The sequence below is a fragment of the Oncorhynchus mykiss genome, chromosome 19 (genome assembly GCF_013265735.2).
Source record: "Oncorhynchus mykiss isolate Arlee chromosome 19, USDA_OmykA_1.1, whole genome shotgun sequence".
In the NCBI taxonomy this organism is placed as follows: Eukaryota; Metazoa; Chordata; class Actinopteri; order Salmoniformes; family Salmonidae; genus Oncorhynchus; species Oncorhynchus mykiss.
The window spans coordinates 36,277,138-36,290,945 of record NC_048583.1 but is presented as its reverse complement, the minus strand read 5'-3'; the positions used below and the strand labels follow the sequence as shown (position 1 = coordinate 36,290,945).

Sequence of the window (13,808 nt, the reverse complement as noted above, 5' to 3'; positions counted from 1 at the left end):
CCTGATATGGCTAGATGTGGCTATGGAGACAGTCAGACCTTATATAGTGGTGTGGAAAGGTCAGATAGAGGCCTGCTGTCCGCAAGATACAGATATAGCTGAGGATAGTTCACCTAAGGCTACGATGGTATATTGGGCCTTGATGGGACCAACTAATCTTTTATGAGAAGGAAGAGTTGTTTTTGTTTCCTCATCTAATTTTAATCTCTGAACCCAGAACCGTATATTGTGTACACTACTGTCATGAGAGTTTAAATCTAGCTAGTGTGGTTCATGCCGTCTCTGTCCCTTATGACTTTTTTGAAACTCTACCTCGCTAGATGACTCCATAAAGCTAGTTAACACATACTGTATGTAGTTCACACACATACTGTATGTAGTTCATGCATGTACTTGCAGTGCGCTACTGTATGCATGAATGAATAAAAGGAACACCAGACCAGTTATTTCTATGGCTTTTGTAACGGCTGGCATGAGAGTAGAGTATCTTTAGGATAATGACGTCATGTTTGAAGTGTTCAGCTTCACCGCCAGACATTGTTGTTCCTTCTCCTCCTGGTGGCTAGGCCTTTCATGGGTTGGGCCACTACCATGCCGCCCGCACACTTGTTTTGCATGTTGGTTCCTGCAACTGTCTGTCAGACACACAAATAACTTATCAGCACCCATGTGGGTTGTTTTTTTTATTTTTCCTGCCGGGAGCCAAGTTATCTAGATCTAGGCCTCTTGATTGGTTCCGTATGAAAACGTGTTTAGCAATCAAGGACAATAGTGATCTAACATTGAGTGGTGGAGTTGTTGGGAGGCTTTAGCTGTAAGTCAGCCTTGGTATGTGAACTGAATCTCAATATTGGTTAATGGGGTATGTGTTAATATTATTGTGTAGATTGATGCGTTATCTTTGTATGGAATGACCTCAGGAAGTTAGTAAGTCACGGAAAAGCTATGTTAAGTGTAGATTAGAAACAGTGAAAAGCTCCTCTCAGGGTTATACCACTGCCTGCCCTGTGTACCTCTTTTGTCTTTTTAGTTGGTCTCAATGGAATAAGGGCAGAGCTGGGTGCAGACAGGGTCTCCGTGGCAACCGTGTTGCCCTTTCCCCAGAGTGTTGATCAAGCTTTTTTGAAGTCCCATCCAGGCCCAAGGGGACACACACACACACACACACACAGCTGATCCCAGACAAACCCTGCACAAAACGACATGGTAAATAGTTTTTTACAATCATATGCGTCTTTTAAAAAGGAAGGGCTTGCTACATCCACAAAAACACCCAAACCCAATCCTGAGCTGTGGCAGATTTTAATGATTGACCCACTAACTGATGGCTCCTAACCATCAGTGATGGGAGATCTTCCAGCCCACTGGTGTAAGAACTGGGGGGATGGGAGAGGTCCACAAAACTGTCACTTGGGATTTGCTGCCTGCCTGGCAGGTTGACATTTATTGGGATGACGCTTGTGTCATTTCCCTTATGATTGAGGACCTTCATATTGCAAATGGACGGTCCCTTACTGGACTTCTGCGAGTGTTATTAAAATAGGCCGAAGGCCTCAGGTCGTCCCCCTGGGCCCGGTGTTCCGGGAAGTTAAAAAAATATATATATAAACCTACGGTGTAAGGAAAAATACAGTTGAAGTTGGAAGTTTACATACACCGTAGCCAAATATATTTAAACTCAGTTTTTCACAATCCTGACATTTAATCCTTGTAAAAAATCCCTGTCTTAGGTCAGATAGGATCACCACTTTATTTTAAGAATGTGAAATGTCAGAATAATAGTGGAGTGATGTATTTCAGTTTTTCTTTCTTTCCTCACATTCACAGTGGGTCAGAAGTTTACATACACTCAATTAGTATTTGGTAGGATTGCCTTTAAATTGTTTAACTTGGGTCAAATGTTTTGGGTAGCCTTCCACAAGCTTCCCACAAGAAGTTGGGTGAATTTTGGCCCATTCCTCCTGACCGAGCTGGTGTAACTGAGTCAGGTTGGTAGGCCTCCTTGGTCGCACACGATTTTTCTGTTCTGCCCACACATTTTCTATGGGATTGAGGTCATGGCTTTGTGATGGCCACTCCAATACCTTGACTTTGTTGTCCTTAAGCCATTTTGCCACAACTTTGGAAGTATGCTTGGGGTCATTGTCCATTTGGAAGACCCATTTGCGACCAAGCTTTAACTTCCTGACTGATGTCTTGGGATGTTGCTTCAATATATCCACATCATGTTCCTACCTCATGATGCCATCTATTTTGTGAAGTGCACCAGTCCCTCCTGCAGCAAAGCACACCCACAGCATGATGCTGCCACTCCCGTTTTACGGTTGGGATGTTGTTCATCGGCTTGTAAGCCTCCCTCTTTTTCCTCCAAACATAACGATGGTCATTATGGCCAAACAGTTCTATTTTTGTTTCATCAGACAGGAGGACATTTCTCCATGTGCAGTTGCAAACCGTAGTCTGTCTTTTTTATGGTGGTTTTGGAGCAGTGTCTTCTTCCTTGCTGAGTGGCCTTTCAGGTTTTGTTGATATAGGACTCGTTTTACTGTCGATATAGATACCTTTGTACCTGTTTCCTCCAGCATCTTCACAAGGTCCTTTGCTGCTGTTCTGGGATTGATTTGTACTTTTTCACACCAAGTACGTTCATCTCTAGGAAACAGAACGCGTCTCCTTCCTGAGCGTATGACGGCTAAGTGGTCCCATGGTGTTCATACTTGCGTACTATTGTTTGTACAGATTAACGTGGTACCTTCAACCATTTGGAAATTGCTCCCAAGGATGAACCAGACTTGTGGAGGGCTCCTATTTATTTATTCTGAGGTCTTGGATGATTTATTTTGATTTTCCCATGAAGTCATGCAAAGAGGTACTGAGTTTGAAGGTAGGCCTTGAAATACATCCACAGGTACACCTCCAGTTGACTCAAATGATGTCAATTAGCCTATCAGAAGCTTCTAAAGCCATGGCATCATTTTCTGGAATTTTCTGAGCTGTTTAAAGGCACAGTCAACTTAGTGTATGTAAACATCTGACCCACTGGAATTGTGAATGTGAACATGCTCTTCTGCAAGTTGCCAATGTCCCCGTTACGAAATGGACATGCTGAATCATCACCAATGAGAAATTCTGCCTTCCTGTGATCAAATAGATCTTCTAGGTTGATTCAGGGCTTAACATAGTGATGTATATAATTTTGTCAGTATATAGGCCATCTCAACATTTTATATATGCCATTTGCACATGGTTCACTGTTCGAAAGCTGACTTCCTATGATCATATATGGCAAATGGACAAAACAAAGGCCTTTTGGGCAAACTCAATATAATAAGACAAATGTATGTCCATATGGTTACTACATATGTATAATTGACCTAAAGACATTTCGTAAAATGGTACAAAACACACTTGATATGAGGGTTTACAATTTTGAAAAAAATGAGATTTTGGAAATTTCACCCTTGATTGAGTCCTGACTTTGACCATTTCCCATATGAAATCCTACAGTGGAGCGCGCTCACCCCGTTTGGGATTTTTGGATTGTGACCCCTGGCATTTGCCATGTTCCGCTTGCAGTATGTTTTTGATCAACTGCCGTCCATTTGATTGGTGTTTGCAATTGTGTATATGGTTCGCCCAATGCCAATAAGTAGCCATTCATTTCATGGGGGTCTTCCCTTACCACTAGATAGGCCAGCTGAAAAGTCAATTGGCTATACAGTGCCTTCAGAAAGTATTCACACCCCTTAACTTTTGCAAATGTGTTACAGCCTGAATTAAAAATGTATTAAATTGAGCTTTTGTGCCACAGGCCTACACACAATACCCCATAATGTCAAAGTGGAATTATGTTAAAAATGTATTAAATGAAAAGCTGAAATATCTTGACTCTAAGTATTAAACCCCTTTGTTATGGCAAGCCTAAATACGTGTAGGAGTAAAAATATGCTTATGTCACATGTTGCATGGACTCGGTGTGCAATAGTAGTAGTGTTTTATGTATGTATGTATGTATGTGTGTATGTATGTGTGTATGTATGTATGTGTGTATGTGTGTATGTGTGTATGTGTGTATGTGTGTATGTGTGTATGTGTGTGTGTGTGTTTTAACATGATTTTTGAATGACTACCTCATCTGTACCACACACACATGTTTATCCGTCAGGTCCCTCAGTCGAGGAGTGAATTTCAAACACAGATTCAACCACAAAGACCTGGTAGGTTTTCTAATTGAATGTTCCCATGTCTAGTTAGTCTTGACTTAAATTGGCTTTAAAATAAATTACAAGACTTGAAAATGGCTGTTTAGCAATGATCAACCACCAACTTGACAGTGCTTGAAGAATTTTGAAAAGAATCTGCAAATATTGTACAATCCAGGTGTGCAAAGCTCTGAGACTTACCCAGGCAGGCTCACAGCTATAAGTGATGCAAAATGGGATTCTAACATGTATTGACTCAGGGGTGTGAATACTTATGTCGGTTTGATATTTCTCTTTCATTTTAAATACATTTGTAAACATTTCTCTAAACATGTTTTCACTTTGTCATTATGGGGTGATGGGTGGGATGTATTTAATCCATTTTGAATTGAGGCTGTAACAACAATGTTGAATAAGTCGAGGGGTATGAATTCTTTCTAAAGGCACTGTATATCGCTAAAAAATCAAACAAAAATGTCTTAATTTCAAGATGTCCTCCCATAGATGTTTTTGCTTGTACTGTTGAAAAGCGCCATACACAACTTGAAGGAGTAGGGCATTCAAGGAGTTGGTCTGATCGGATTCCGTGAGGTCATTGGCCCCCCCCTTGCTTGAGGAGCAAATAGAGAACAAAAGAGGAAAGCCCCCCTCCACCCACCCACTCACTCACTTGTGCAATGACTTGCCTGGACCACCTAATTCAGATGTGCCTTTTTGTTAAGTAAATCAAATTATATTTTATTTGTCACATGCACTGAATACAACAGGTGTAGACCTCACAGTGAAATGCTTACTTACAAGCCCTTAACCAACAATGCTTTAAAGAAGTTTTGAGAAAAATAGGTGTAAAGTAAAAAATGACAAAGCAACAAATAATTAAACAGCAGCAGTAAAATAACAGTAGCGAGGCTATATACAGGGGGTACCGGTACAGAGTCAATGTGTGGGTGTAACAGTTTCTTCCTTCCCTCTCCTCGCCCCTACCTGGGCTCAAACCAGGGACCCTCTGCACACATCAACAGTCACCCTTGAAGCATCGTTACCTATCGCTCCACAAAAGCTGCGGCCCTTACAGAGCAAGGGAAACAACTACTTCAAGGACTCCGCAAGTGATGTCACTGATTTTAAATGTTATTAGCGCGCACCCCGCTAACTAGCTAGCCATTTCAAACCGGTTACAAGGGGGCACCGGTTAGTCGAGGTAATATGTACATGAAGGTAGAGTTAAAGAGACTATGCATAGATTAGCAGTAGTGTAAAAGTAGGGTCTGGGTAGCCCTTTGATTAACTGTTCCGGAGTCTTATGGCTTGGGAGTAGAAGCTGCCTTTTGGACCTAAACTTGGTGCTCCGGATACCGGTTGCCGTGCGGTAGCAGAGAGAACAGTCTATGACTAGGGTAGCTGGAGTCTGACAATTTTTAGGGCCTTACTCTGACACCGTCTGGTATAGAGGTCCTGGATGGCAGGAAGCTTAACCACAGTGATGTACTGGGCCATATGCACTACCCTCTAGAGCCTTTCTGTCAGAGTCCGAGCAGTTGCTATACCAGGCAGTGATACAACCTGTCAGGATGCTCTCGACGGTGCAGCTGTAAAACCTTTTGAGGATCTGAGGACCCATGCCGAGTCTCCTGAGGAGGAATAGGCTTTGTCTTTCCCGCTTCAGGACTTTCTTAGTGTGTTTGGACCATGATGGTTAGTGATGTGGAGGCCAAGGAACTTGAAGCTCTCAACCTGCTCCGCTACAGCCCTTTCGATGAGAATGGGGGCGGTCCTCCTTTTCCTGTAGTCCACAATCATTTCCTTTGTCTTTGAGGGAGAGGTTGTTATCCTGGTACCACACGGCCAGGTCCCCGACCTCCCTACAGGCTGTCTCGTCGGTGATCAGACATTGGCAGACTTGATGATGGTGTTGGAGTCGTGCCTGGCAATGCAGTCATGAGTGAACAGGGAGTACAGGGGTACGCACCCCTGAGGGGCCCTTGTTTTGAGGATCAGCGTGGCAGATGTGTTGTTGCCTAGCCTTACCACCTGAGGGTGGCCCGTCAGGAAGTCCAGGATCCAGTAGCATTGGGAGGTGTTTAGTCCCAGGGTCCTTAGCTTCATGATGAGCTTTGAGGGCACAATGGTGTTGAACGCTGAGCTGTAGTCAATGAATAGCATTATTGCATAGGTGTTCCTTGTGTCCAGGTGGGAAAGAGCAGTGTGGAGTACAATAGATTGCATCATCTGTGGATCTGTTGGGGTGGTATGCAAATTGGAGTGGGAATAGGGTTTCTGGGTAATGGTGTTGATGTGAGCCATGACCAGCCTTTCAAAGCATTTCATGGCCATAGACATGAGTGCTATGGGTCGGTAGTCATTTAGGCAGGTTACCTTAGTCCCTGTGCCCAAGAAGACTATGGTGGTCTGCTTGAAACATGTTGGTATTACAGACTCCGTCGGGACAGGTTGAAAATGTCAGTGAAGACATTTGCCAGTTGGTCAGCGCATGCTCGGAGCACACGTCCTGGTAATCCATCTGGTTGGGGTTTGTACGTACGGTGACATCATCTTTGCACTTATTGATGAAGTCAGTGACTGATGTGGTGTACTCCTCAATGCCATCAGAATAATCCAGGAACATTTTCCAATCTGTGCTAGCAAAACAGTTCTGTAGCCAAGCATCTGCTTCATCTGACCACTTTCTTATTGACCGAGTCGCTGGTGCTTCTTGCTTTAGTTTTTGCTTGTAAGCAGGAATCGGGAGGATATAATTGTCAGATTTGCCAAATGGAGTGCGAGGGAGAGCTTTGCATGAGTCTCTGTGTGTGGAGTAAAGGTGGTCTAGAGCTTTTTAAATGTTAAAATTTTATAAAAAAAAATATATCTTCCTCTGGTTGCACATGTAAAGTACTGGTAGAAATTCGGTAAAACTGATTTACGTTTCCCGGCGTTAGTCACCGGCCACTAGGAGCGCCGCCTCCTGGATGAGAGTTTTCTTGCTTATGGCCTTATACCGCTCATTGAGTGCTGTCTTAGTGCCAGCATCGGTTTGTGGTAGTAAATAGACAGCTACGAAGAATATAGATGAAAATGCTCTTGGTAAATAGTGTGGTCTACAGCGTATCATGAGATACAAAACATTGAGACTTCCTTAGATTTCATGCACCAGCTGTTGTTTACAAATATTCATAGACCGCCAACCCTGGTCTTACCAGAGGCCGCTGTTCTATCTTGCCGAAAAAGCTTAACCCATGTTGTCGTTCAGCCACGAATTGGTGACACATAAGATGTTAGTTTTTAATATCCCGTTGGTAGGATATACGTGATCGTAGTAAGTCGATTTTATTTGCCATTGGTTGTACGTTGGCTAATAGGGCGTTGTACGTTGGGGCGGCAGGTAGCCTAGTGGTTAGTGTTGGACTAGAAACCGAGAGGATCGAATCCCCGAGCAAACAAGGTAAAAATCTGTCGTTCTGCCCCTGAACAAGGCCGTCATTGAAAATAAGGATTTGTTCTTAACGGACTTACCTTGGTTAAATGAAGGTAACATTTTTTTAATAAAAATGGGACCTATGGGTAAAGGGAGATTACCCACTTGCCGTCGGATCCTTACAAGGCACCCAGACCTTCGCCTTCGATGTCTCTTTCTCCTGCAAATGACTGGGATGAGGGGCCTTGTCGGGCATCTGAAGTAAATCCTTTCCGTCCGACTCGTTAAAGAAAAAGTATTCCTCCAGTACGGGGTGAGTAATCGCTGTCTTGTTATCTAGAAGCTATTTTCGGTCATACGATATTGTACAAAATAAGTTACAAATAACGTGAAAAAACACACACAATAGCACTTGGTGAGGGGATCGTAAAACGCCAGCCATCTCCTCCGTCTCCATCGTAGTGTTAAATGAGATAAATTAGACTGGGGTGCCACTAAGGTTAGGGAAAGGGTTAGATTTAAAATGTTATATTTTATGGCTGTGTCAGATAGTGACTGGCCTGCAGAGTTGTGGGATTTAAACATTGAATCTGAGCTCAAAATCAATTGGATATAAGGAAAGGGTGTTTTAATCAGTTATATCTTCATCTTTCATCTTCAACAGGCAAGGGCATGGAGGAGGTGAAGAGACTGCTGCTGTTGATCCTAGGCTGTGCTGTACAGGTAACATTGCCTTTTCTAGCATATTAAACAGATTTTAAACAGATTTTCTTGCAAAATTGATTTGATCTCAATGATAATCTGAATGAATAAAGTTAAAATTACAAAACATTAACAAACCCTTTTAATTGAGCCAATCAGGTAGGCCTACATTAGAATTAGATTTCCATTCGAAGACTGAGTTGGTGTAGAAGCAGTCAGTCATATCCTTTTATTATACTGTAAACTATTGGCTTTGGCAAACTTTATACATATTGTGTGTGTGTTCAGTACCAGTCAAGTTTGGACACAACTACTCATTCAAGGGTTTTTCTTTATTTTTACTATTTTCTACATTGTAGAATAATAGTGAAGACATCAAAACTACACATATGGAATCATTGTTGTAACCAAAAAAAGTGTTAAACAAATCAAAATATATGAGATTTTTCAAAGTAGCCACCCTTTGCCACGATGACAGCTTTGCACACTCTTGGTATTCTCTCAACCAGCTTCATGAGGAATGCTTTTCTAACGGTCTTGAAGGAATTCTCACATATGCTGAGCACTTGTTGGCTGATTTTCCTTCACTCTGCGGTCTAACTCATCCCAAACCATCTCATTTGGGTTGAGGTCGGGGGTTTGTGGCCAGGTCATCTGATGCAGCACTCATCACTCTCCTTTTTGGTCAAATTGCCCTTACATAACCTGGAGATGTGTTTTGGGTCATTGTTCTGTTGAAAAATAAATTATAGTCCCACTAAGCGCAAACCAGATGGGATGGCGTATATCTGCAGAATGCTGTGGTAGCTATGCTGGTTAAGTGTGCCTTGAATTCTAAATAAATCAGTGTCAACAGCAAAGAACCATTACACCACTTCCTCCATGCTTCAGACCAAAGGACATATTTCCACCAGTCTAATGTGTTTCTTGGCTCGTGTTTCTTGCCCCAGGCAAGTCTCTTCTTCTTATTGGTGTCCTTTTTAGTGTTTTCTTTGCAGCAATTCGACCATGAAGGCCTGAATCACGCAGTCTCATCTGAACAGTTGATGTTGAATTGTGTCTTTTACTTGAACTCTGATGCATTTATTTGGGCTACAATTTCTGAGGCTGGTAACTCTATTGAAATTATCCTCTGCAGCAGAGGTAACTCTGGATCTTTCTTTCCTGTGGTGGTCCTCATGAGAGCCAGTTTCATAATAGCGCTTGATGATTTTTGCAAATGCACTTGAAGAAACTGTCAAAGTTCTTGAAATGTTCCAGATTGACTCACCTTAATGTCTTAAAGTAATGATGGACTGTTGTTTTTCTTTGCTTTTTTTGAGCTGTTCTTGCCATAATATGGACTTGGTCTTTTACCAAATAGAGCTATCTTCTGTATACTACCTCTATCTTGTCACAACACAACTCATTGTCTCAAACGCATTAAGAAAGAAAATCCACAATTTAACTTTTAACACTGCACACCTGTTAATTGAAATGCATTCCAGGCAACTACCCCATGAAGCTGGTTGAGAGAATGCCAAGAGTGTGCAAAGGGTGGCTACTTTGAAAAATGTTAAATACATTTTGATTTGCTGAACACTTTTTTTTGGTTACTACATGATTCCATGTGTTATTTCATAGTTCTGATGTCTTCACTATTATTCTACAATGTTGAAAATAGTAAAAATAAAGAAACCCTGGAATGAGCAGGTGTCCAAACTTTTGACTGGTACTGAATGTGTATAAATGTATACGTTTTGTCACATATACCGGATGTGAAATGTGCTGTTTTATAGGGTCAGCCATAGTAGTATGGTGCCCCATCAGGCAAATTAGGGTTAAGTGCCTATATTTCTTTTCACGTTGTTGACTCAGGTATTTGAACTAGCTACATTTCGGTTGGCCCAGCGCTCTAACTGCTAGTCTACCTGGCGCCCCACCTTGCACCTGATCACACCAGGAAGTAAAGCTGCATTGGCATAACTTTACAAGTTAGAACGCATCCCTGTATTAACTGAAACAGATAACATTAAACATTAGTGCAACAGCAACGGCCTGTTATCTTATCAGCATTTTAGGAATCAATTCAAAATGTCCCTCCAAAGTTTTGAGATTAATTTCTCTTTTTGAAGTCAACATGTCCTATGTAGCACCAGTATAACAGAGCATGTAAGAGGCTCATAGAGATAAAGGGTTAAATAGTGCAGGGGGACCCACCTGTGCCTATACCAGAGGCTGTACTGTTCCATTCCCTTGGCTGGATCTCTGTAGCTTCAGCTCTGTACACTATTGTTTTCATTCCCTCCAATCACCTGGCCTCTCCCCCTCTTTTTTTTCTCTCTTTGTTACACTGCCCTGGTTTTTCTTGTTCCTGGGGAAAAAGCAGGATAGAGATGAAGTGTTGAATAGTTGTTGACTTTTCCTCAGTTATTTTTCCGATACCCCCAAAAAAATGCATAGATGTAATACATTTTCAAAGTTGATGCATTATCTATATCTCTTAATTGTTTTCTCCCATTTGAATGGTAATTACTCAAGTCTGTGCTTCCTCAAGTCCTCCACATTACCCTTAACCGTATTTCTATAAGATTTAGAACATTCTTTTCAAATGGCTTATTCATATTTATGACCATTCAAACACCCAGTCCTTTGTGTTCAATAGAGAATGTGAAAACCTGATTTAGTTTATAGTCGCGACCTATAGGTATCTAATAGAAATGCCTGCCATTGTTACTTCCTCTGCAGTGTGAGAGGAAAGAAGAGATCATTGAGAAAATCAAACTGCTCGACATCGAGAAGCAGGCAGCCATCGTCTCCCACATTCAAGAGGTGAGTAGTGCAGATGTTCACGTCAAAGCAGGCACACATGTTCATGCGCATCAGCCCTTCCTTTTTTTGTAGCGAATTCTTTTTCTCATGTTATCTTCAGGTACGCATCTGGCTAAATCTGGCACATTTACAGAAACCTTGATTGATGTGCACTGTCCCTGTCAAATAAATCTAATGATGTAAAGACATATTCAGGTTTTACTCCTAGGCCTACACTTTAACAGTATGGCATTTCCATTGACATTTAGGTGATCATGTTCATGCGTGTCTGTCAATTTGTGTATTGAGAATATTTTATCACATGTACTTTGCATCTTCACATAGACACATTAAAGTCTTATTCCCAGGCCTACAGTAATATATTTATTTTGACAATATTGTTATTTTTTGCTTCACAGACACAGAAATACAAGGGAGGGGCACTGTTACTACACATGTATTGGGTTTCAATGTAGAACTTATGGCATTCCTGTTGACATGGTTATATTGTCTGTCTACCCCTTCAGGTGACCCATAACCAGGAGAATGTGTTGGACATGCAGTGGCTGGAGCTGCCAGACATGCCCCCTGAGGAGCTCAACCCCCTGTCCCGTAACATGGCCCTGCACCTCCGCAAACTCATAGATGAACGAGATGAATGTGCAGAGGTTGGCATCTAAGACGGAACAAGTCTGAAACGCGTGCAAATCAACTGTATTACCCACAATAAATGTACTGTCATTCAGACTTGATTTGTGCCCTTTCTATACACAGTCAATAGACTGACAGAATTCTTCTCCACCATCCTCCAGGTGATCGTGGAGCTGACCCAGGAGAAGGACTACCTCCAGTCCCAGCAGCCCTCCAATCACATGGGTTACCCCTGTCCTGAGAGGAATGTGTTGGGCCTGGACGGACCCGTCTCACTGCTGTCCAAAGAGGACCGCCAGCACCTGGCTGTGGAGCTGGCCGACACTAAAGCCAAACTGAGACGCTCACGGCAGGAACTGTGAGTCAGAATAGGGGAGAGGTTAGAGTCGGGGGTAACATTTTAGCATTTAGTACATTTTAATAAGAAAAATAATTCCCTAAGATGTTAACTTCAGAAACACTGCAAGCCCTCAGAAAATATATTGACCCTAAATAAACTACACTTAACACGATTACAAAAATGTATATATGTCTGAATAAATGTATTTGCCAACCTAATGTGTGCTGTCTCTCTCCCAGGGAGGAGAAGACTGAGCATCTGATGGATACCAAACATGAGGTGGAGAGGCTGGACCTGGAGATGCAGAAACTCAAGCAAGAGGTGTGAATTTCCTCTTTAATTTAGAAAGATTTCCTCCAAATCTTGACCACAAATGACATGTTAGAAAAGCTTTGAAATTCCATCTTCAGAAGTTTCACAGTGGTGAACATTTTAGCTGATGTCACATTCTCAAAGCCATTACAATTTTTGGATATTCATATGAGACTAGGAAATTCTGAAATGGAAAGATCTGTTATTTTGCCGTAACCTCCAGTACATCTAGTTTGTTGTATAATTCATGTGCCTTTACTTTGCAACAACCAAACAGAGGCAGTATACAATTTCTGCAATTATAACCTCCAGACCAGATCCATAGTGTGCTTTTATGCCCTGTGCAGAACATGCAGGTGCTGGCGGAGGCACGGTCGGTGCGTGCCTACAGGGATGAGGTGGATGCTCTGAGGGAGAAGGCAGCCAAGGTGGACAGACTGGACACAGAGCTGTCACGCTGCAAGGAGAGGCTACACGACGTCCACTTTTACAAGACACGAGTCGAGGTGAGAGACACTGAGCATTGAATTTAATTTATTTAAACTCACCAACATCAATTTCATGAAAGCTAGAATAAAATACAATACTGTACATTAACAACACATGTAAAAGGAAAATACTTTTGTTTGCTCCACTGTTCATGCACCTTTGTGTGAAAGTGAGGTAGGGACAGCATTTATTTTTCTCATTATCAACACGCATCCGCATGTATAGCCTATCTCATCTGTCAAGACGAATTAATATTGGTTGTGCAAATTAAGACCCATACTCCTTAGCAGCACGTCTTTCATGTCTCTGGGTCAAATCAGTTCCACTTCATTGACTAGAACCCCTGCTGTCTCTGTCACAGGGGAACAATGGCACCTCCTGATCAGCAGAATTGAGTTTGTCCAGGAAGGGAGCTCCACAGCTGTTAGTGGCAGGCCTTTGAATCACTATATTTCCTATTGTCTCCATCTATGCCTCATTTATATTTCACTGTCTCCTTACTGAGATTAAAAAAATCTATGGCTACATCGCTACATTGCAGTCCGACTGAACGGAATTACAAATCACCTTGATTCCCAAATAACTACTCATAATGTGATCATGATTATTAAACCTGCACAGCGTCTCAGGCCAATCCCCTTCAACACGCTCTATATGTCCCTCTGTTTTAGGGCTGTCCCTAAAATCTCCATCGACCAATCAATTGGTCAAAAATTGTAAACATGTATTTTCCATAAATAGACAACCCTATGTGTTTTTAATAAAATCAACTATATCTACTGAACTTGTTTGATGCTTTAAGCATGCTGTTTTATTAAATCATTAAGACACACAAATGACTTGAGGGAGCCAGAGATAAAGATGGCCTACCTGGAAGAAGAAAAAAAACTGTTCCTGACTCTCTTCC

The 13,808-nt window shown here is 41.9% G+C and overlaps 1 protein-coding gene across 1 annotated transcript in view; it reads left to right on the top strand.

Moving 5' to 3' along the window:
- ccdc88c (coiled-coil domain containing 88C) overlaps window positions 1–13,808 on the top strand; it is an 82,260-nt gene that overhangs the window by 32,094 nt on the left and 36,358 nt on the right. The window contains exons 5-10 of the mRNA XM_021574068.2: window positions 8,282–8,340; window positions 11,047–11,130; window positions 11,637–11,777; window positions 11,922–12,118; window positions 12,340–12,421; window positions 12,760–12,918. Of these exons, the coding sequence (XP_021429743.2) occupies window positions 8,282–8,340; window positions 11,047–11,130; window positions 11,637–11,777; window positions 11,922–12,118; window positions 12,340–12,421; window positions 12,760–12,918 (722 nt within the window). The remainder of the gene's footprint in view (window positions 1–8,281; window positions 8,341–11,046; window positions 11,131–11,636; window positions 11,778–11,921; window positions 12,119–12,339; window positions 12,422–12,759; window positions 12,919–13,808) is intronic.